This window comes from Thermobia domestica, chromosome 2 (genome assembly GCF_964235325.1).
Source record: "Thermobia domestica chromosome 2, izTheDome1.hap1.1, whole genome shotgun sequence".
Classification (NCBI taxonomy): Eukaryota; Metazoa; Arthropoda; class Insecta; order Zygentoma; family Lepismatidae; genus Thermobia; species Thermobia domestica.
In genome coordinates, this window is record NC_137455.1 from 356456044 (window position 1) to 356479274 (window position 23231).

The 23231-nt window shown below is 36.8% G+C and overlaps 1 protein-coding gene across 1 annotated transcript in view; it reads left to right on the forward strand.

The window, feature by feature from the left end:
* The window catches only part of LOC145678800 (putative inorganic phosphate cotransporter), a 151487-nt gene that overhangs the window by 120456 nt on the left and 7800 nt on the right, over window positions 1-23231 (forward strand). The window contains exons 8-9 of the mRNA XM_081749317.1: window positions 12420-12575; window positions 13488-13573. Coding sequence (XP_081605443.1) covers window positions 12420-12575; window positions 13488-13573 — 242 coding nt within the window. The remainder of the gene's footprint in view (window positions 1-12419; window positions 12576-13487; window positions 13574-23231) is intronic.

A 23231-nucleotide genomic window follows, 5' to 3' on the forward strand; every position in this document is an offset into this window, starting at 1 on the left:
ATACAACAGGGGTGGATCCAGGATGGACTACTGGGGGGCGGTGGGTTGTAATGCCACTACTTACAAGCTATCGCTACTTTTAAGAGATTTAACTCTGGGTGGATTTTATTTTATATTAAAATACACAAAGTTTCCTCTTCTTGGGGGCGATAGACCCTCCCTGGATCCGCCCCTAACTCAGGACAAGCTACACCGACAAGTGGTTGAGGCAAAGGTCAATTAATGACATTGGTATGCTGTTCCGTCAAAATCTCAATCTTGACCTGGATGTAGGTTAGCCTGGTCCTCACTGAACCCCTCAATTGAATGTTTAATATGTAAATTAGGCACTCCTACATCACAAACAGTAAATATAACCTACCTTATTCTACGTTTTTAAATGCATTTCTACAACTGATTGTAACTTTAAAGGTTCTCGTGAAGATTAGCTGGCGGAGGTTACCTAACATAGCCATGAGTTATCAAATTAACAGTTGTGCATCGTGGGTGATGATAATGATCCTGAGGTTAGATGTTAAATTGGACTCGAGAGCGGAACAAGGGCTGATGTTATTCGTGTCTCAGACAGGGCATGGAATGGAACGAATATGAAAATAAGGTTCCTGTAATAGTTTTCCACAGGGTTTGTAAGATTTTCGAAACACTTGGCATTTTTTTTTTTATCAAGACTTGACATTTTTTAAAGAAAGAAACCAAGACATGGCAATTTCAAGTTTCATCCCCCTCCCAATCTTGTAATCAGTGGCGTATTTAGGGGGGGCTTCCGGGCTTAAGCCCCCCCCCCGAAATCTTACTTACTATAGTAAAGTATATGAAATATCTTGCAGAATTTTCATATTTTCAGGCAAAGCCTCCCCCGAAAGTTAGCAAAGCCCCTCCCGAAACAAAATCGTAAATACGCCACTGCTTGTAATGCTCGCTACGCCGCTGTAAGCAACACATATTTTCGACAATATTTGTTGTTCATCCGTTTCCGCTGGGTTACAACGTGGTAAGCTGCATATGGGACTTTTAATAGTGTTATTATAATGAGAAAGAATTGCAAATTATGTTGATGTTCCTAAAAGAGGGAAATTGAAAGAGAAATTAAATTAAAAATAAATAAGGGAGAGAAAAGTAATTACTTGAAAATAAAAATAAAGTCTTTGAGTTTAATGTCCCACGATTATGCTGTTAGGCTAAGGGAGACGGTGATTAAAGCAAGTTAATGGTTATGGAATATTTGGTGGAATGAGAAAGTGGGAGGAAACCAAGTCCCCGAGAAAACCTACAAGCACATATATGAAAATGAAGTAAAACATACACTGGACTATGCTTTCTTTGTCTAGCAGAGTCATAGTTTGGAATCGAAAATGTGTTTTGAATCCTTGTATTTAGAGATTGAGAGTGTAAGTAACGAAATCACTTACTACATCCATTAAGATTTCGGAAAGCGAAATCTAAATTTAGGTAAGCTAACTCCATGTACTAACTGCTTGCATCCGCTTCGTACATTGTTCGAAGGGTCACGAAGCAAATCACCTCATTTAGTCTACACATACCTAGTACTAGTGTTAATTACCTGCTTCGTTTGGGTTCGATCATTCTAAACTATTTTACTGGTAGTATATATATGTTCGTTTAGCCAGGATTTCGTAATGGAAGGGGGTGCGTGACTTGAAATACTGTGGTTACAACACCAGGGGATCGATCAATCTAAACTATTTTACTGACAACATATCCATATTGATTTGTTAGGACAATAAAATGAGGATATGTTAGTAAGTATTTTAATTAAAGAATTATGAAGAAATCTTGCGTAAAAGAATAGAAAAAAGTATTAACAAAGACATAGTCTTCCGAGGTCATTCGAACTCGGTTCTTCTCGTCTTCTTTCTATTTCTCTTATCTTAGTTTAATGCCGTCAAGGATAGCAACGAGATCTCTTTCGGGAGTAAAGACATCCTATAAAATGGATTAGTGTTGCCGCGAAAATCAAAATGGTTCATATTATTGGTAATTCTGGGCATTGCTTAAGTTCTAACTGACAGGCTATCTGAAAGAACCGGTTTATCGATCGTCATTTTAGTCCATAGGGTTACCGGCGCAAATCCCGGGGGGATGAGGACATGTCCCTCCAATCTTAGAACTGGGGGGGGACTTTCCCCTCAATAATCCGATTTGAAATGCGTTTTTGGGGGAGAAATGTGATGATTTGTGTCCGATTGCCACAAAGGAAAGTAAGATGAAATGATGTCCCCACCCCAGAATAAGCCTTCAATCTGCCCGCCTCACAATTTTGAAGACAACTCTGCTCCCCTGATCCTCCGCAGCATTGTTTTTCAACTTCATAAATATTTTGAACATCTTTAAAAAAATTATGAGAACTGTCTTACGCGTCCCTCTCAATGTTGAAGACAGATTTGCGCCGCTGCATAGGGTTAACATGGAGCTAGATGGAATTCGGAATGTTCCGTTACAATAATATCCAATTTCAACGTGATCCCCCCCGTTTCCTCCACACAAAGCTCCTCGTAAGAAAGAGTAACCAAACGCTTCTTGTAGCTTTATATTTTTGAGGCTGATGCATCTGTTTCATCTTTCCTTAATATTTTTCATTTCTGGATCCAAAGGGGGGGGTCTGGACCCACCCCTCGGCTACGTGCCTGCTTCCCGTAAAAAGCTTCATTCGAACCCTGAATCAAACAACTCCATCTGTAAAGCAGTGCTGAGTTGATTTTAATATCCTTTTCTGCAACGAGGCTGTATGAGACGTGGACTTACTGATTAACATGGACTCCGAACCACTCCCGCCGGGAATCGAACGCGGGTCTCCCACACCAAAGGTGCGTACGCTAACTACTTAGCCATGAAGGAGCTCATCTCTAAAACAGTGTAAGCAACAACAAGAACAAAAAAAGAAACAAACACACACAAACACACACACACACACACACACATATATATATATATATATATATATATATATATATATATATATATATATATATACATACATACATATACTAGAAGTTTGCGCAATTGGGGATCAAAACATTCTCAATGAAGTATGAGAAATAGTAAACGTCAATCAAAGTGGGCTTCTGCTTATTCTTTACTTCGTTAATACTTAATTCCTTCTAGAAATAGTGAAACAATACTATGAAGTCTGTAACCATTTTCCCTCTCCACCCCCACAACCCACCCAAGACAAAATTGAATAAATCCAAACCTGTATTGGAAAGCAAGTCGTAAGGCTAGAGAGACAAAACCGCTACACATCTGGATGAGTTATTTAACTTCCCGAGAATCTAATTTAGTTTCTGGCCAATATACATACATGAATTTTATATACTATAGAGGTTATACTGCTGATTTTTAGAAATATTAAAAAAGTCAAAAATTAACAATTGTACATATAATCTTTAATTATCAAAAATATTCAACAAGAAACTAAACGCAATTTAGTTTTGTCAACTCTGAGTTGTGGATATGTAATATTTTTAATTTTGTTCAAAATTACCTTAACCACGAGGACACAATAGTCCTTCTCCTTTTGTTACAAAAATGGCGTCAGCCAAAAGATAAAAAAAATGACAAATAATTATAATTATTATTATTATGTATGAAAAATGTATGAACTAATACTCGGAATATTCACATAAATATATGTATATATTTTAAACTTATCTGCAATACGTATATTACTGGCAAGACTCGATTATACTATCACAAAGCTATAGATAATTGATGAGCTATAAAAAAATGAAGTTAACTCACCAGTCAATTACGTCAACTGAAGCATATGAGAATTTTTACATTGCGAGCCAGCAAACTCCCAGCATGCTCCAGTAGATAACAAGTGAAAAATTAAATTCGTAAAAACAAAACTACAATGCCGTGAAGTAAAAATAATAACCAAAGCAAGGGAACAATAACATAATAATAATAATAATAATAATAATAATAATAATAATAATAATAATAATAATAAATGACTAGATTCTGAATACATTACATATCACCCTCCTCCGTCTGAAAAAGTTCAGGTGATCAGGCTGAACTTTTTCAGGCCCAGAATGATACCAACCTTATTCAGAAAATAGATCATTAAAATATATAAACCATAAATACATATATATAATATATAGTAAATGAAACAACTACCAAATATATACAAAGGAAATAAGTATTACATATAGGTGATTTTGACGTTTTTGTGGCCACAAAAAACAAATTATGAAGTGCAATTAACACAACAAAACCAGCGAAACATATTTATATGTAAATATTATATATCTAGTAGTCATGCCAGACCTTCTTAAACCTTAAGGATCATTAACATGCATCCGAGGTAAGTAGCGTTTTAATAACGATACATGATAAGGAAACTTCCTATTTTGAGATTCATTGAATAACAAAGCTGTATTTTTACTCAAAAACGACTCAATAACCACGGGCCCAACCCATAAGGGCGACAAGGATTTATTAATCGCATCTTTCTTAGACGACAGAATATGAGAGCGATACAGCACTTTATCCCCTTCTGAAAATGTTACTGGAGTTACTCGTTTATTATAAATACGTCTTCGTTCATTCCATACTTTTTCCATATTGTGAAATACCTTAGACCAAATATCCTTGGCCTCAGGAGCTACAATATCGTTATCAGAAATATCCCACCTAGCCATTAAGGGATCAATGGGTTCTCTTCCCATATACAAACGAAACGGGCTAAATTTAAGTTCTGAATGAACTGCCGCATTAATGCCAAATTGTAATTCTTTTAAATAACTCGACCACTTGTCTTGTTTGTCATGAAAATAACTTCTGATAGCCGTTTTCAAAACCTGCACGTACCGTTCCACGGCGTTTCCCCCAGGAAAATAGGGTGAACTGCGTATATGCTTAATACCTAAGCCATGCAGGAAAGACCTGAAGGTATAACTTGTGAAATAAGAAGCCCTGTCCGTAGTGAGAGAAAACGCGAAACCAAATTTACAAAAAATGTTATATAATTCGCGTGTAATAATAGTGCTATTGGCCTTCCGCAATGGAACTAAATGCAAAAAACGTGTACAGTTATCAAGTACCAATAACACATAAGAATAGCCAGAACTAGTGGGGAGAGGACCAGCTAAATCGGCAAATAGATGCCCATTAGGAATCTTATTATATTTAGATATTAATTCCCCTTGTGGTTTGGCTAGTCTAGGTTTCGAAATTTGGCACGTATGGCAAGTGGTTACAAAAGACTTGATATCAGCCATCATATTCGGCCAAGTGAAAAGCCTACGAATTTTACATAAAGTTTTAAAATAACCAATATGATTGCCCGTTAGCTGAAATTCGTGATAGTAACTCATGATCATATTTCTCAAACCCAAAGGTAACAATATTTTATACTGAACATTACGAGCTTTAGTTCGCTGGTAAAGAATACCATTTTCTATTCTATAATCACCCAACTTATTTCCATTATTAGCCACTTGTTGATATATGTCTTTCGTATCAGATTCAGTTTTTTGATAATTCCTAATATCGCCATAGGCTAGAGGCAAATCTCGCAAACTACAAATAAAATTCTTAGCATAAACATCTTCATCCAGTGGTTCATCTAACACATCATACAAATTGGTGTCATATATACGGGTGAGAAAATCCGGTATTAAATTCTGTCCCGAGGTAATATGTTCAATTTTAAAATTGAACTCAAAAAGTCTCTGAATTATGTTACCATAACGAGATACTTTCTTAGGATTGCGTAACATATGTACCAAACTCATTGTCAGTAAGGATAGTAAATTCATTTACCAAGAACTGCTGAAATCTAATCACTGCATTAAAGATACTAAGCAGTTCCAGTTCAAAGATTGTACGATTAGCGTCAGCCTCCTTTAAACGTTTAGAGTAAAAAGCAATAGGGAGCATTGAACCATCAGTTGTCTTTTGTGAGATTGTCGCAGCCAGGCATTTTAAAGAAGCATCTGCCTGAAGATAAAATCTCTTATTAAAGTCAGGAACCTTTAGTATTATATTTTCTTCAAAGGCTTCCTTTATTCTTTTAAAGGCATCGACCTGCCTAGGCCCCCACTCAAATTTTTTCTTAGGAGATTTTAACTCCGTAATAGGAGACATTATTTCCGCATAATTAGGACAATGTTTCGCATAATACCCCAGAGCTCCCAATAATTTCTGAACCCCTCTTCTACAACGGGGGGGTGGCAATCGACGGATCGCCTCAATACGCTCAGGGAGTAATGAAACATTACCATCAGAAAACAAAAAACCCAAATACTGAATAGAAGTTTGAAACAGCTTACACTTTTGAGGCGAGACCGTTATCCCTCTAGAACGCAACCTAGAAAATACCTCAAGCAACAAATTCTTGTGAGATTCTACATCTGAAGAAGTTAGGACAATATCGTCAATATAGAAATCAACACCCTTTCCTTTTAGATCACCCAGCACATCATACAAAACACGAGTAATTGCTTGACTTCCTATCTTTATTCCCATAGGGATTCTATTCCACACATAGGTTTTCCCCTCAAAAGCAAAGGCCGTGTAGGCCCTACTACTTTCTGCAAGGACAATTTGATGAAAACTCCGCTTGGCATCAATATGTGATATTATCTTAGCGTTAGCTAGTGAAGCCATACACTCTTCTACATTAGGACAGATCATATTGTCACCCATTAAATGCTCATTTAATTTCGCGTAATTTAAAACTACTCTACCTTCACCTTTAGAATTTTTAACAATGAAACAAGGAGAACGGTAATCAGAATTCGCTTCTTGAATGACCCCATTACGCTTATATTCTTCTATAAATTTTCTCATCTCATTTCTGTGAGCTTTCGACAATGGATATTGTTTTTCACAAACAACTGTGTTATCCTTTAATTTTAAGTGATATTCAAAATTGGTAACCTTACCTATTTTGTCTGTAAGAACTTCCTTAAATTCATCACACATATATTGAACAAACGAGCTTAATGTAGGATTTGAAACAAGCAACTTTTTATCAACACCATTTATAATACTATTCATATTAACACTACTAGCCAAAGTGGCTGCGTTATCTAAACTACAACAGTACATTTCATATTCCACTGGTTGAATGTCTGGCACAAACAGGTGTATAGGAAAACAGCTGTTATTTTTATTTTGTCTTTTAGTTGATAAACTTTCATTTTTCGCTGGCAAATGATAAGCACTCGCTGAACGTGTGGACTCTCGATTGTCATACTTATTAATAGATAAAGACCTCACCTGCTGATTTTGAGTGTCAGTGGCGTATCTTACCGGGACATCTACCTCACCAGAAACGCCAGGAATCAGGTTCCCCTCAGATAGCCGAGAATGTAAATCCTTCCACTGTGCCCCAGCAACAGAATAAACAGTTGTAGCCTTAGATCGACGATCCTCCGGATTGTTAAACTTTCGAACTGCGCAGGAAGTATCTGAGGTGACAGCATCTCCAAAAAGAGCGTGTATTGGGTGCCCTTCATCGACAGACTTCCTGCAAGTAGAATCAAAGGCACCAGTATCCATGTTGGAAAAAGATCCAGGGGAGGGTGGGGGGAGTTGAGTTGTTATTCCCGTAAGTAGGGGAATAGACAGTTGATAGCGTTGAAGTTTTAAAGATTTACTCTTAAAGTCCATGTAGCACTGAGCATCATTCAAAAATTCCAAACCCAATAAAACAGGAAATTCAAGTTCTGGATAGACAAATGAGCGCACACTAATAAGTTTGTTTTGTATTTTAAAACTGAATCGTACACACTTGTCTAACACAAGTTCGGTATTATTAACTGCCTTTCCTTTAAATGTTTTAGGAATAATTTTTAAGTTCATTTTTGTTTTCAAAAACTGAAACACCTCATTATTTATTAAATTGATTGAAGATGCTGAGTCTATACAAGCATGATATTGTTTACTAAACAGCTTAATTAACACATAAACACCTCTATTAGTCTCTTGTGAAATGGTACTGAAGCGTCCCTGGCCTTCAGTATTATACGAATGTCCTTTTGTGTTCTTAGAATTAAAGGAAGACGAAGGCAAGCGCGCAGCACTATCTTTATTGTGAAAAGTTCTACCACCTTTTGGAGAAAAATAATGCCCCGATCTAGATTTATGAAACGAGGGGGAAGCACTATCAGTAGCAGTTCTCGTAGAGGACGATGTGGGTTGAAACGAATTATTGAATTGCAGAGAATAAAGTTCATGCTTCATATACTGTTCCAATAATTGTTCAAAGTCTCTCATGGATTTAGGCATTCCAGCATAGAATAATTTCTCCCTAACACTGGGAGTAACACCCGAAGCAATTGCACGCAATATACTTTCTTCACCCACTGTAAGATCTAAAATTTTTACACTAGTACACACCCTCTTTACATAATCCTTAATACGTTCACGTGGAGCTTGGGGACGATAAAAGTTAGTAACCATAAGGTGATGTTGAGCACAGTCAGAAATTAACTGCCGAACAACGTGCCTACATACAGGGTCCCAAGCGCTAGCTAAAGAACACGCTTCAGTAAAAATATCACTAAGAGGATTTCTCATCCTGGATCTCACTGCCAACATTAAACATTCGAAAGGAAAAATGTTCAACTCGTCCAATTCACTCAATTGGACTAAAAATGTATACAATTGGTCGGGCACTGTACCATCACACATCGGAAGTTGATTCACATACATATCAATAAGCTTCAATTGTACATTTTGTTCTAATTTGCTATGAGGGATTGAACCCGAACTCTCATTCATATAAGGTAGTGTTTGTCCGCCTATCATATGTTTACTAGTCCCACTATCACCTCCTGACACAAAATCGGTTTGAGTAACTTGTGACTTCGCTTCGGGTTTTGAACCCCATACCTTTCCGGAACGAGTAAGGTGCAAGTCCTTATCTTCTTCAGATTCTGACATTATGAATTATTACAAATATTTGTTGACAAAACAAATAAATGAAGTTTGTAAGACCTTAACAGAATATAGCTGTCGCTTTTTTTTTTCCTATTAAAATAATAGCACGTACCTGTATTCGTAAGTTCAAGGCTACACACCAGCAATCTACACCTGTTGTTTATAATCCAATTGATAACACGAGAAACAGACAGGTTTCTTTCACTATCAAACAAATACAAGTAATAGCAAAGACTAAATGCCCCCGAGCTAGTTCGATTAAAGGCCAGAAACAAAAACATACGAGAGTGAGTTGACGTAATCTATTATATGTAACCATTTTCCCTCTCCACCCCCACAACCCACCCAAGACAAAATTGAATAAATCCAAACCTGTATTGGAAAGCAAGTCGTAAGGCTAGAGAGACAAAACCGCTACACATCTGGATGAGTTATTTAACTTCCCGAGAATCTAATTTAGTTTCTGGCCAATATACATACATGAATTTTATATACTATAGAGGTTATACTGCTGATTTTTAGAAATATTAAAAAAGTCAAAAATTAACAATTGTACATATAATCTTTAATTATCAAAAATATTCAACAAGAAACTAAACGCAATTTAGTTTTGTCAACTCTGAGTTGTGGATATGTAATATTTTTAATTTTGTTCAAAATTACCTTAACCACGAGGACACAATAGTCCTTCTCCTTTTGTTACAAAAATGGCGTCAGCCAAAAGATAAAAAAATGACAAATAATTATAATTATTATTATTATGTATGAAAAATGTATGAACTAATACTCGGAATATTCACATAAATATATGTATATATTTTAAACTTATCTGCAATACGTATATTACTGGCAAGACTCGATTATACTATCACAAAGCTATAGATAATTGATGAGCTATAAAAAAATGAAGTTAACTCACCAGTCAATTACGTCAACTGAAGCATATGAGAATTTTTACATTGCGAGCCAGCAAACTCCCAGCATGCTCCAGTAGATAACAAGTGAAAAATTAAATTCGTAAAAACAAAACTACAATGCCGTGAAGTAAAAATAATAACCAAAGCAAGGGAACAATAACATAATAATAATAATAATAATAATAATAATAATAATAATAATAATAATAATAATAATAATAAATGACTAGATTCTGAATACATTACAAGTCACAGTACTTAAACATAATCGAAAGAATAAGACAAGGAAACAGTAATTTCCGACTGATTAAACTAGTCATATATACTATACCTAACTGTTACATTGTATTTCTTACCATATTACGAAAGCGATATAACTTTTTTACCAGCGATAGAAGCTGGACGCAATCCAATACTGCAATTCAGACGCTGTAACGAAAGCTGCAAGTCAAACGCCTGACACTCCTAACTCTTCAAGCTGTGTAGTAGCTGTTTCAAGCGGTTTGCAACTTATGACCTTGAAACTAAGTGCTAGTAACCAAATTAATGCCAAGGTACGATAGAAACACCCCAACTTGCCACAATGACGTCAACACAAGGAAAAAAAAGAAAAACATCTAATTTTTGGTTCCAAAATTATGAAACAATAATAATAATGTTTTAATTCTCAGTAACTCAAATATTAGTTAACTAGAGAACATAACAAGCAAAACAAAACAAAACAAAAAGAACTGACTGCTGTTTTTAAATTTCAGTGAGGCTGCAAAATATGTTTTGTTTTATTGTTAAAAAACAAAAAAGAAAAAGAAAAATAAACAAAGAAATGAAATAAATGTTGTTGCAAATATCCTAGTAAAAATAAATTTTCTAGACACAAGTGGCTCCGCGTAGCGTAGTTGCTAACGCTCTCGCCTTCGGTACGAGCGGACCCAGGTTCGATTCCGGTAGGGGCACTCGGTCGAAAAAGTATCAAAAGCTTTTAAGTCCATCCTGAATGAGGCTTTCTTGGGTTTTCCTCATTTCACACCAGGCAAATGCCGGGTGGTACCCAACATATAGGTCTAGATCCCAGGCCGTTTGCTTCCTTCCCTTTCCCCGGATAGTGTGCTCACCGAGGGACGTCATAACTCACATGTGACGGGCTAACAAGGTCATTGATGCCGAAAGCCCAGAAATCTAAATCCTAAATCTTCATTCACTACACAAGAAAATGTTCGCGCTGAAAACGGTTTCTTAGCAATTATGTTAAGCAGTCCTGTAGTAAATCTCCATCAAGTAATAAACCGTCACATATAAAAAGGAATTAATATACACATAACATTCATTTTGAGTACATTGAAATGTAAAAAGTTACAAAACATTAATATTCAAAGATGTCTCAAAATTCAGATTAACCCATTCCTTTCTCCTCAACCATTAACGAGTTACCATAGTAAGAATTGTAGTCATAAATCACATTACTTGTTTAGTACTATATTAAAGCAAGTTATACTAAAGGAATATATAATTAATGGAATATTTAACTAAAGTGATAGTTTACTATTGCACTTACCCAGGCTTTTGTTTCCTTCCACTCTTCTTTTCCGTTTGTAAACAACCTCGTTTATAAACCAACTCGCAAGCAAACGACCGTTGTTTCATGACGTCATCTATGGTGCAAGAAATAGGTGTCTATAGGAGGTCAGGACCTCACACACAGATGGACGTATATAACATATAGCTGAAGTATTTAACATACGTATACGTATGTAAAATACAGAAGATTGTTAGATGTCAGACATCCTGCAGCGACATGATGTAATATCTAAGCGGATAAAAGGCAATACTTGTGTAGCATATTGATAAAGTACTCTCCGTACAGATTTCCTTAGTAAACATAACGAATCCTTGTATTTGTACAATATACCGCTGTCCGGATAATGGATTTTTCTCAGTGTAGACAGTGTTCGAACTAGGAAAAAAAGCAGAGGTGGTATATTTTATTATGATTTTGACTCAACATGCCGGCTATTTATATATTGTCTTAATCACTGAAAAACCAAAGTTGGTATGTCCAAATTACTGAAAAACCAAAGGCGGTATGGCATACCACCGCATACCGTCTCACTTCGACCACTGTTTATAAATGTTATCCTTATAAAAGTATCGTAAAGTGTTTTTTTTTTCAAATTTTGGCAAACTTTAGAGCACATGCGCCACCGGAAAATGTAAACCGATTTTATTTTTAACCCCTGTTTTTAGTCTTCCCAATTCGCAACTTTTCCACAGTGTTACGACTTGAAAAAACAATTTTGACTTTTTTCGGGCCACCCTAACGTTTTTTGCATAAATCGATTTTTAGATTTATAAAAAAATGTTTGTTTTTCTCGATCGTCACCAAAATCATGAAAAAGGATTTACATGTATCCATATCATTTTATTAAGCTAAATGAGACCTATGGAATTAGTACATGACTCATCCACGACCATTTTTATCTTTTCCTTATAGATATGGTAATATCATATTGTACAGTTTGACAATGATTTTGTGCGATGTGTTTCCATGGTACTTAAATAATATACACACATATGCTTCTCTTACAGCTCACATTATTCCCGCACTGGGCATGGTAGTATTTTCTTACCTTGGATGTGATGCAACTGCTTCCGTAATTGTGTTAGCGATATCTTTTGGAATGAACGGAGCCATAGCGTCAGGACATTTTCAGGCTTTCACCGATATAGTTCCTAGTTTCTCAGGTAAGACGACATCAAGAAATTCTTTCTTTTACCAGTGAACTAGGTCTACCTATTTTATGTCTCTTATGTATATGGTGCTGTTGTGGTAAAACTATTATGAAGTAACTTATACCTTATATATTCATGCATAGTTTTGGAAGAAACAGGCTAATACTTGTATTTTATTGTGTTTTTGTTTAGCGTCTCTTCCACTAGCGAGGCTATATGAGACGTAGGCCTCCGAATCCGAACCTCATGAGCTCCTGCCGGGTATCGAACCCGTGTCCTCTACACCAAAGGCGCGTACGCTAACAGCTTAGCAACGAGGGAACTCATCCTAATAGTTATAATTGAAATGTAGACTGTATTCGTATGTTAGCGTGTACCATGTGACTAAAGCATGTAGCCAATGTTTAATTGTTATTATTGTATATTTTGCATGTATAGAAACTGGAGTAGTAGCTCGTATCCAATTTCAGCCATAAACTATCGTCTCATATAGCCTTCGTTAAAGTCAATAAACTAATTAATTCCGTTCTGCCTTGTGATATACAAAACCTTTCATTAATATTAAATCAATATACAACCCTGGAATAAGCTTTACGATTTGATAATTCAAGTAAAAGGTTTTATTTTTATTTTTATTTTCTTTTTTATTTATTTATTTATTTATTTATTTATTTATTTATTTGCTAAGTTCAGTTGAGGCTTTTATAATGTAACAGGAATTATATAGGTGTCAAGTTCCGTCAGAGAAAAGTCAGAATATTCCTAGCTTCAATCTCATTCGGTGAAGGACTTCAATAAAAAATAATTTCAGAAAGGGATTATATTACTTTTTAACATGTTGATGTACTGAGTCAATCCAAACTAGTAATAATAATCTGCCCTGTTTACTGATGTAGAAAGTAATATTTTCATCTTTCTTTTTAGGTACTTTGAATGGCGTTTCAAATGGAATGGCGTCTGTTACAGGAGTTCTTTCACCAATTCTTTCAACTGCCATTCTCACACGGGACGTAAGTACTCTAAGTTTATCTCTTTCACCAATTCTTTCAACGGCCATTCTCACACGGAACGTTAAGTACTCTAAGTTTATCTCTTTCACCAATTCTTTCAACGGCCATTCTCACACGGAACGTTAAGTACTCTAAGTTTATCTCTTTCACCAATTCTTTCAACGGCCATTCTCACACGGAACGTTAAGTACTCTAAGCTTATCTCTTTCACCAATTCTTTCAACGGCCATTCTCACACGGAACGTTAAATATTCTAAGCTTATCTCTTTCACCAATTCTTTCAACGGCCATTCTCACACGGAACGTTAAATATTCTAAGCTTATCTCTTTCACCAATTCTCTCAACGGCCATTCTCACACGGGACGTTAAATATTCTAAGCTTATCTCTTTTACCAATTCTCTCAACGGCCATTCTCACACGGGACGTTAAATATTCTAAGCTTATCTCTTTTACCAATTCTCTCAACGGCCATTCTCACACGGGACGTTAAATATTCTAAGCTTATCTCTTTTACCAATTCTCTCAACGGCCATTGTCACACGGGACGTTAAATATTCTAAGCTTATCTCTTTTACCAATTCTCTCAACGGCCATTGTCACACGGGACGTTAAATATTCTAAGCTTATCTCTTTCACCAATTCTGAACTTTGTGGTGGAAAAACACCGTGCTCGTGGGTTTTCTCGGGGTTTTCTCGTTTCCTCCCACGTTCTTCATTCCACCATTTCACTCATCTCTCATCATCACCGTCTCCTTTAGCCTAACCGGCATAACCGTGGGACGTACAACTCAAAGATTTCATTTCATTTTTTTCTTTCACCAATTATTTCAACGGCCATTCTCGCACGGGACGTAAGTACTCTAAGCTTATCTCTTTCACCAATTCTTTCAACTGCCATTCTCACACGGAACGTTAAGTATTCTAAGCTTATCTCTTTCACCAATTCTTTCAACGGCCATTCTCACACGGAACGTTAAGTATTCTAAGCTTATCTCTTTCACCAATTCTTGTATTTTAAGCTTATCTCTTTCACCAATTCTTTCAACGGCCATTCTCACTCGGGACGTTAAGTATTCTAAGCTTATATCTTTCACCAACTCTTTCAACAGCCATTCTCACACGGGACGTTAAGTATTCTAAGCTTATCTCTTTTACCAATTCTTTCAACGGCCATTCTCACACGAGACGTTAAATATTCTAAGCTTATCTCTTTCACCAATTCTTTCAACGGCCATTCTCACACGGGACGTTAAATATTCTAAGCTTATATCTTTCACCAATTCTTTCAACAGCCATTCTCATACGGGACGTTAAGTATTCTAAGCTTATCTCTTCCACCAATTCTTTCAACGGTCATTCTCACACAACCCGTACGTATTTTAAGCTTATGGTTTTCACCAATTCTTTTAACGGCCTTTCTCACACGGAACGTAAGTACTCTAAGCTTATCTTCCTTCGCTCGCTTTCATAAAATTAGTGTTGCTTACGAGACGAGAAATTTCTCGTCTCGTAACGAAAAACAGGAGAGAAGCACATTTTAAAATTCGAGACGAGACGAGAAACAATACAACTCTCGTCTCATTTTAGACATTCTCGAATCGATCAGAAATTTCTGGAATCGGGTGATCAATACTAGTTCACCAAGGTCTTAGATCTCAAACATTGTTTAGTGTTATATGATTCATAGCATAAAAACTATAAATTGATAAAGAGGGCACGATGGCTCAGTGGTAGAGTGCTTACCTCTGATGCGTGGGGTACCTGGTTCGATCACCGGCCAAGTAAATTTGTGGTGGGCAACATCGTGTCGGTGAGTTTTCTTGGGGTACTCTTGTTTCCTCTAACTTTGTCATTCCACCAATTCTTCCATCATCATCTACTTGCCTTAATCATCGTCCTCCTTAGCCTAAAGAGCATAATCGTGGGACGTTAAACTAAAATATTTCATTTCATTTCATATAAATTGATAAAGTGATTTATGAACATAATGAAGAGCATTTATCAATGTTTAAAGATATGCAAATCATTACACAAAACGTATATTCTAATAATACGTATCATTTAAATATTGTTATATCATACCTTTCGTGAATGTCTCGTGAAGTGGAACGATTCTTGACAACTTGTAGATGAAATTTAGAAGAAGAATCAAAGTATAAATTTTGTACAAAACGAGAGGAGAAACATTTCTAAACTTCCGAAAATCGAGACGAAACAAAAAAAAAACTTCTACAAAGTTTACGCGATTCTCGTCTTGTCTCGTGGATAACACCATCCAGAATAATGCAGTTTTTCACAAACTTTTATTTGATTATGGAGTGTTTTTTTATTTATTCACATTTTCCAAATCAAATTAATCCATGTTCATTTATGAGCATTTTTGTAAGATCCTAAAACAAAAGAAAAAGACTTACCGAGATCTATTGGTTGTCCCTGATTAAATTAAAGTTTATTCGCAACTACCTATTAAAGTTTACTAGGCACTACATTTACGCTTAACTAACGACAATGTGTTACTAGGTTTTGTGTTCAACACTTTTTGAAAAAATAAATTTTATAAGAAACACAAGAATTTGCATATAAAGAAATTGTAAGTTCGTAGTTGGGTCATTCCATTCCAAATCATCACAGCGAAAAACCTCACCACCTCAGATTGTCATGAAAGTTGGTAAAAGCAAGGCCTTGTGTAGTAAACAACATTTGCCAAGTTATAAGCTCCAGTGACAAGTAGTTGTCAGATAGCAGTGTTACCAATCTGGCAAAAAGTGTCATTTTTCGCAAACATGCTAAATGAAAAACTAACTTCGCTCCTAATTTAGATAGAAACGTCATACTGGGCTTGTTGTAAAGCTGAAGGAATCCCCTTTCAATAAAAAATAAGTGCAGACCATTTCTGTTACTTTTGGGGATCAAGGTCACATACTGTGACCTTTGACCTCAAATATCTGAAAATTGCATTTTTGATTTTTGTCCAAAAAAAACTACATTTTGTGTGGTGTCATAGTGTTCATCTGTTGTGTAAGTTTCATGTTGAGATGACTACGGGAATAGGAGTTACAAAGTAATGAATTTAGCAGACTTCAATAAAAATGCCATATTAAGTGGGTGGATATAATGTAAGAATCTTTGAAGTGTAATATAAATCCCCTTTAAACAAGTAAATATTGCACATTTCAAAATGGTAGACCCTACTCAACTACAAGTGAAGAAGGTGTTGCTTTACCCTTTGCATTCTCTCTTGCTTGGTAATAACGTCTGTATCTAGTAAATTATATATGCGACCAGTAGCTGTGCACGGTTCCACTAAAGCAAAAGCATGAGTGATTGGAAGTGTCAGAACATCAGGAGGTTAGAGATAAACACACAATGGTGATGAACCATAGCACATGTCCTAAGCACCATGCATCATCATAAACACATGTCATAAATCTTTTCGCTTCTTCCAGTGAAACTGGTTTCATAATATGTTAAGGTGGTGCACTACACTTTCTACAGCTGTAGAATATCTCCTCGCAACTAACTTGTCAACTGGTACTGGTATGAATGCATGAAACTTTTGTGTTCCTGGTACTGGCCGTGCTGTTTCAAATCGTGCACTTAGAACTTTATCTGTAGCAGTAACTTGTTGATGGGTAACATACGCAAAGTTTATGTTGTGCACATTCTTCTCTGCCCTATCAAACAGTTGCTGTGGAGTAATTATTTGGTTTGAAGATATGTGCTACAAACTTGTTTTAGCGGCTAGCCTCTTTATTGTCCCTCCAAGCCCATCACAGATAGGCTACTCTTGCCATGGGAAGTGGCAAAGAATTGCGACGCAGCATGGATTCCAAAGTCATCGTAGTGGTGGCAGCAAATTTGTGAAGTTTTCCCTCTTCTTGTATTGTGCACCCCTGTCATCAGAAAAGTAATTTATCTTAGATACTGCGTTGATGTTTTCTTTCGAAAACGTAATCAAACGTCTCTTCTGAAACATATGTACAGCAGTGGTGTCATGTTGCATGCAGTCCCAGACAATAATGTTAGTGTGTGTGATTCCACCTGCAGGGGTTTCACGGAAATAAACAACAAATGGATGAACAGTGGCTTGTGCATTTTTCCAATGGAAAACTTGACCTCGTCTTGCAAAATGAAGGAATAATTTTCCGCAAAGTCACATATAACAACAACTCCACCTACAGTTAACCTATCTCTGGTCTCCTTCATGTACCTTGTCTGTTGGGTTGCAATAAAAGCATGTGCCTGCAAGAGTGTTAATTTAGAAATAAATAAATCGACAAATTCGTTAGTTGGCTTCACTAATGTCTCAAGGGCATATCCATTAGAAGTAACCCACTATTTGAAGGTAACATGTTCAATTGCATTCTGTTGTAGAACATTATCCAGAATGAAGAACCTTATCACCTCCTAGGCATGCAGTGTACTGCTGGAAGAAGGACTGCACTTGAGCTGGGTTGCACATCATAATTGACAGGCAGTGGTGGTACATTGATAATTATAATCAGACCTCCGCATTTTTCAACAACTTGCCCATCTTACATCCCCAACCTTCTGTTGTTCTAACTCTTCCAATCACTCATGTCTTTGCTTCAGTGGACCCATGCTCTACTACTGGTCACACATATAATTTACCCGCTACAGACGTTATTACCACGCAAGAGAGAATGCAAAGGATAAAACAAGACGCTCTTCACTTTAAGTGAGTACCAATTTAAAATGTGCAATATTTACTTGTGTCGCATCATATCCACCCATTTAATATGGTAACACCCGCTTGGTGTAGTGGCTAGCACGCTTGGCCTTGGTTCGTGTGGTTCCGGCCTTGGTTCGATTCCCGGCATGGGTACAGTTGAAGGACCAAAGTGGTTCGAATTCAATTCTAATCAGTAGGTCCACGTCTTCTTTAGCTTAGCAAGCATAATCATGGGACGTTAAACTAAATCAAACCAAAAGAAACCGTTTAATATGGCTTTTTTTTTATTGAAGTCTGCTGGGTTTATTACTTTGTAACTCCTATTCCCGTAGTCATCCCAACATGAAATTTACACAACAGGTGGACACCATGACACTACACAAAATGTAGTTTTCTGACGAAAATCAAAAATGCATTTTTCAGATATTTGAGGTCAAAGGTCACAGTATGTGACTTTAAACTCAAAAAATAACAGAAATGGTCTGCACCTATTTTTGTTGAAAGGGCATTCCTTCACTTGTACAATAAGCCAAGTATGACGTTTCTATCTAAATTAGGAGCGAAGTTATGATTCTTTTTTCATTTAGCATGTTTGCGAAAAATGACACTTTTTGCCAGGTTGGCAACACTGCTATCTGAACCTACTTGTCACAGGAGCTTAGAACTTGGCAAATGTTGTTTACTCCACAAGGCCTTGGTTTTCACCAACTTTCGTCACAATCTGAGATGGTGAGGTTAAAAAGTCCTTTTTTTGTGATGATTTGGCGTGGATTGACCCAGTTTGTAATATCATCATAAGTATTCTGCCATTGTTGGCAGGTCACTTGCTGCCACCGAGACCATCCATGCTTCACGGTCTTCCGCTAACCTCTTCGTCTTCACATACGATTTCTCTGTTTTGATATCGTTTATTAGTTGTAGTCTCCTTCGTCCCCTTCCTCTCTGTCTTCCCCCATTTCCTCTAGTACGTCCCTCATGATACAGTTCCTTCTTACCAAATGTCCCAACCAGTTTCTCTTCCTCTTCTTAATAATAACTAAAATTGTTCTTTTCTCCCCTACCATTTCTAATACCCTCTCATTCGTTTTCTCGTTTTCTGCTGCTAATTCTCTTCATTCTTCTCCACGCCCACATTTCGAAAGCTTGCAGTCGTTTTTCATCATTTTTCCGTAATGTCCATGTTTCTGCCCCATACAGAACAATACTCCACACGAAGCATTTTATGAGTCTTTTTCTCAACTTTTTGTTCAAGATCTCACAAAATAGAATTTTCTTCCTCCTACAGGCCTCTTTCGCCATTCCTATCCATGCTTTTATTTCGCGTTCACATTTCATATCATTATTAATAATATTACCTAGGTAACGAAAACTAGTCATCTGTTCTATTTCTACCCTCCTACTTCTATATTTGACACCGACCTCTTCATTCCAATCATCATAGCAATATGACATGGCATGAAAAGTTAGAGAAGTATTTTTTGACTATCTTTCAGTTTTATTATCTACAGTTATGCCCTGTAGAATAAAGGAGACAAATTATTATGGAAGAATCCCGAAAAAAACAAAGTTGCCCATCACAAGCTTACATAGTTTGGGATCGAACCAGGAACCTTCGAATTAGAGATAAACTTTCTGAGCCTTATGCAGAGTCGTTTTGACGTCTGATTAACGTCATAGTACGGGGTTGACTAACGGATGGTTATCAAAATTGTATTCAGAGTCTCTGATTAGGATGTAGTATTTGTCGAAGTTAATCACATGTGACTAATTAATCTAGATCAGAAGCTAATTTTTTACCCACGGTTTAGCGTGCGACACTACATTTCGTATTTCATATATTTTCATTTTTACAGACTACGCATGCGCTCATCTTCTTTTCCGTAGTTGCCACATTTATTTTCCTCGCCCGATGCATTGGAGTTATATAAGTTAATCATACTCAAATCATCTTTTTAGTTGTACTCAAAGTAGACTCTGAATACCATAACGTGCACCTTCTTTAGTAAAGAGTTAGTATGCCTACTAACTAGTCTATGACTAACCTTCGATTAACGAATTCTCTCTGAATACCGCCCTCTACTTCTGAGCCACCCGTGTCCCCAGTAATTTGTGCGGTTTCATATAATATAAAGGCAGTGATTGTCTAAAGATGTGCTCCATTGGAAAATTTCACCCCCCAAAACTCCTTCGTTAAAATATTTTTACTTTATCTCGTCTCTGTTTTCTTTCTGAGGAAATCGGCCTGAAATTATGACTGTATAAAGGTGTTTAGCGAAAATAAGATGAGTTGCAATCAGGGGCGTATGCACGGGGTTCCACCGGGTCCGGACCCCCCCCCTTCATAAAAAAAAGAACTTCCTAACTTAACATACATTTCGTCGCATGAGAACCAGAGGAACGTAACTCCATTTTCGTAGGTTTACAAGCAAGAGGACAAAATATATTATTTTCTTAAAAAGATGTGTTTTTCATGAGATGATAATTGAGCCCCATTACAACAGATGATCGACAAGGAGAACAGATGGCGTTACGTTCCATTTACACCAAGTGGGGCTTTCAAAATTATGTACAAAAATGAAGAACACGAAAACCGCATTTTTGGACTTTCTTAATAAAACGATACTTGTTTAACGGTGAGATGATTGATGTAGCACGAACATTTGATTTTACACTTCATCTGTACTCTTTCTCTTATAAAAATAATCTACTTCCATCATTTTTCTTTCTGAAAATATAGGTGTAAGTATTTTACAATTACTTATTGGGTACAGAATAATACCCGTTGAATACTACATAGACGTAGTGGGTTGTAATATTTTACCCCTCGGCCCACCTTAACAAAAACTTCCGGGTACGCGCCTGGTTGCCATGTTAAAACACAGTGAACATTAATGAAAAATGGTGAAATGAGGAAACAGAAAGGAACCGCAAAATTCCCACAAGAAACACGAATCTGCACTGTTCTGCACTAAACTCGTACGACCTGGGATCGAACCACAGACCCTCACAGCAAACGCAAACAATCTACTTGAGCCGCAATGTTTTAAACAGAAACGAAACAGAAACTAGTACAGTATTGCCTTTCTTACAACATTAGATTTTCTGAGAGCATAATCGGTAAAGTTTGTTAAATATCAAAGAAACATATTATTTTTAAAAATATTTATAAGCTTCAAGTTTTGTATGTGAATACTAAACAGTGCCGTTCTCTCTATTAGTAGAACTTGGAGATGTAATAAATTTAATGTTTCACATGAAAGGTCAAGTTCCACGAACATTTTCACAACATCAATGAAAACAGGAAGTTTATAGCATTCCTCACGGACTTTTTTAAAAAATGCTTTCCATATGTATTAGTGTATTTTGTAAAAACAGAAATCTAACAACAAAATAGTTTTGAAATAGACTATCTTTTCACATCAATGACTCGATTTACTGCACTAGTAACTTTACAAATAATACACATCATATCCTATATTAATCTTAAAGGATACTCTCAAACATCAACATACATTTTGGGACAGAAAAGCATCATCCTGTTACATTATCTGAATAAAGCTCACATATATATAAAGGTAACCAAGAAAGTTCTGTCGCTTTTAGTGAAGGTCTGTGTTCAATTGACCATCACATCTTGAGTTGAATGCGAATGAAGATAAGGCGGAGGTCAGTTTTTGATTTTTACATTAGTGTGTAGCAAACAACGTAAATAATGTTAAAAAATGTTTAAAACCCTACTATTTGCTTAAACGTTCAGGAAAAGCTATTCGACCAAGCGCCAAGAACTGGATCGCAATAGTAACATGTTTTGAATTTCCTTCAATATATCAGAACCATGTTTTGGCGCTCGGTCAATTGATGCATAACACCGTCCAGTTGTTGGTCTGGGTATATCCAACATACTAAATGGTTGTGGCAATTCAGTTATATAGGAAACTTGTGTAAGGACAGAGTGAACATGGGAATTCCACAGAGCGTCATAAGGGTATGTATGCTGTACGAGTTCAAACTGGGATCAAACGCCGCTGCAGAAGGGCGACATATATACCAGGCCTTTGGTCAGAGCGTCGTGACTACGAAGACAGTGCAGCAGTTGTTTAACAAGTTTAAGGATGGTGAGAAATACTCGAAGACGCACCATGTGCCGTAAGACTAACACATGTACAAAACGAAGATTTTTGAGGTAACAATTGAGATGAGCAGTGGCTAGACATGTGAGGAACTAAGAATACAATTCAGTGTAAGTAGAGAAACCATTCGAGAGCATCTCCATCAACTTTGGATGTACTACAAGTTGGGTCCCACATTATTTGACTCTGGGCCAGAAGTCAACGCGAGCAGACACCTGTGTTTCTTTGAAGAGAAAAGAGCCATTTCTGGACAAGGTGTTGACATGTGATGAGAACTGAGTCCTGTACGAAGCTCCACGGCGCGCCATCATCATTGGTTAGCATCCCATGAACCGGTTCCTAAACAGAAAAACCAGCACTGCACCAGACGAAGGTCTTCCTTGTGTTTGGAGGACTGCTCGCGGCTTCATGCATCGGGAACTGCTACCAGCTGGTCAGAGCATAAATGCAACTGTGTACTGTCAGCATTTGAACCGTGTTTACGAAAAATTCAAAACTCTGGAGCCAGCACTTCTGAATCGCAAATTAGTCATCCTGCTACAGGACAACGCTAAGCCTGACGTGGCTAGGATGACCCGGAACATCATTCCAAGCTTTGGATAGGAAACACTATTGCATCCGCCATACTCCCCAGACCTTGCACTGTCTGATTATCATCTGTTCCATGCCTTGGACAATCGTCTTAAAGGATCCACCAGTTCAAATCCCTAGTAGAAGTGCAAAATGCACTTGATATCATCTTCGCTTCACGGCCCACCAAGTTCTACCGCGATGGAATCTGTGTCCTTTCAGAACGTTGGCAGAAGGTCTTCGATGCTGATGGGACTATTTTT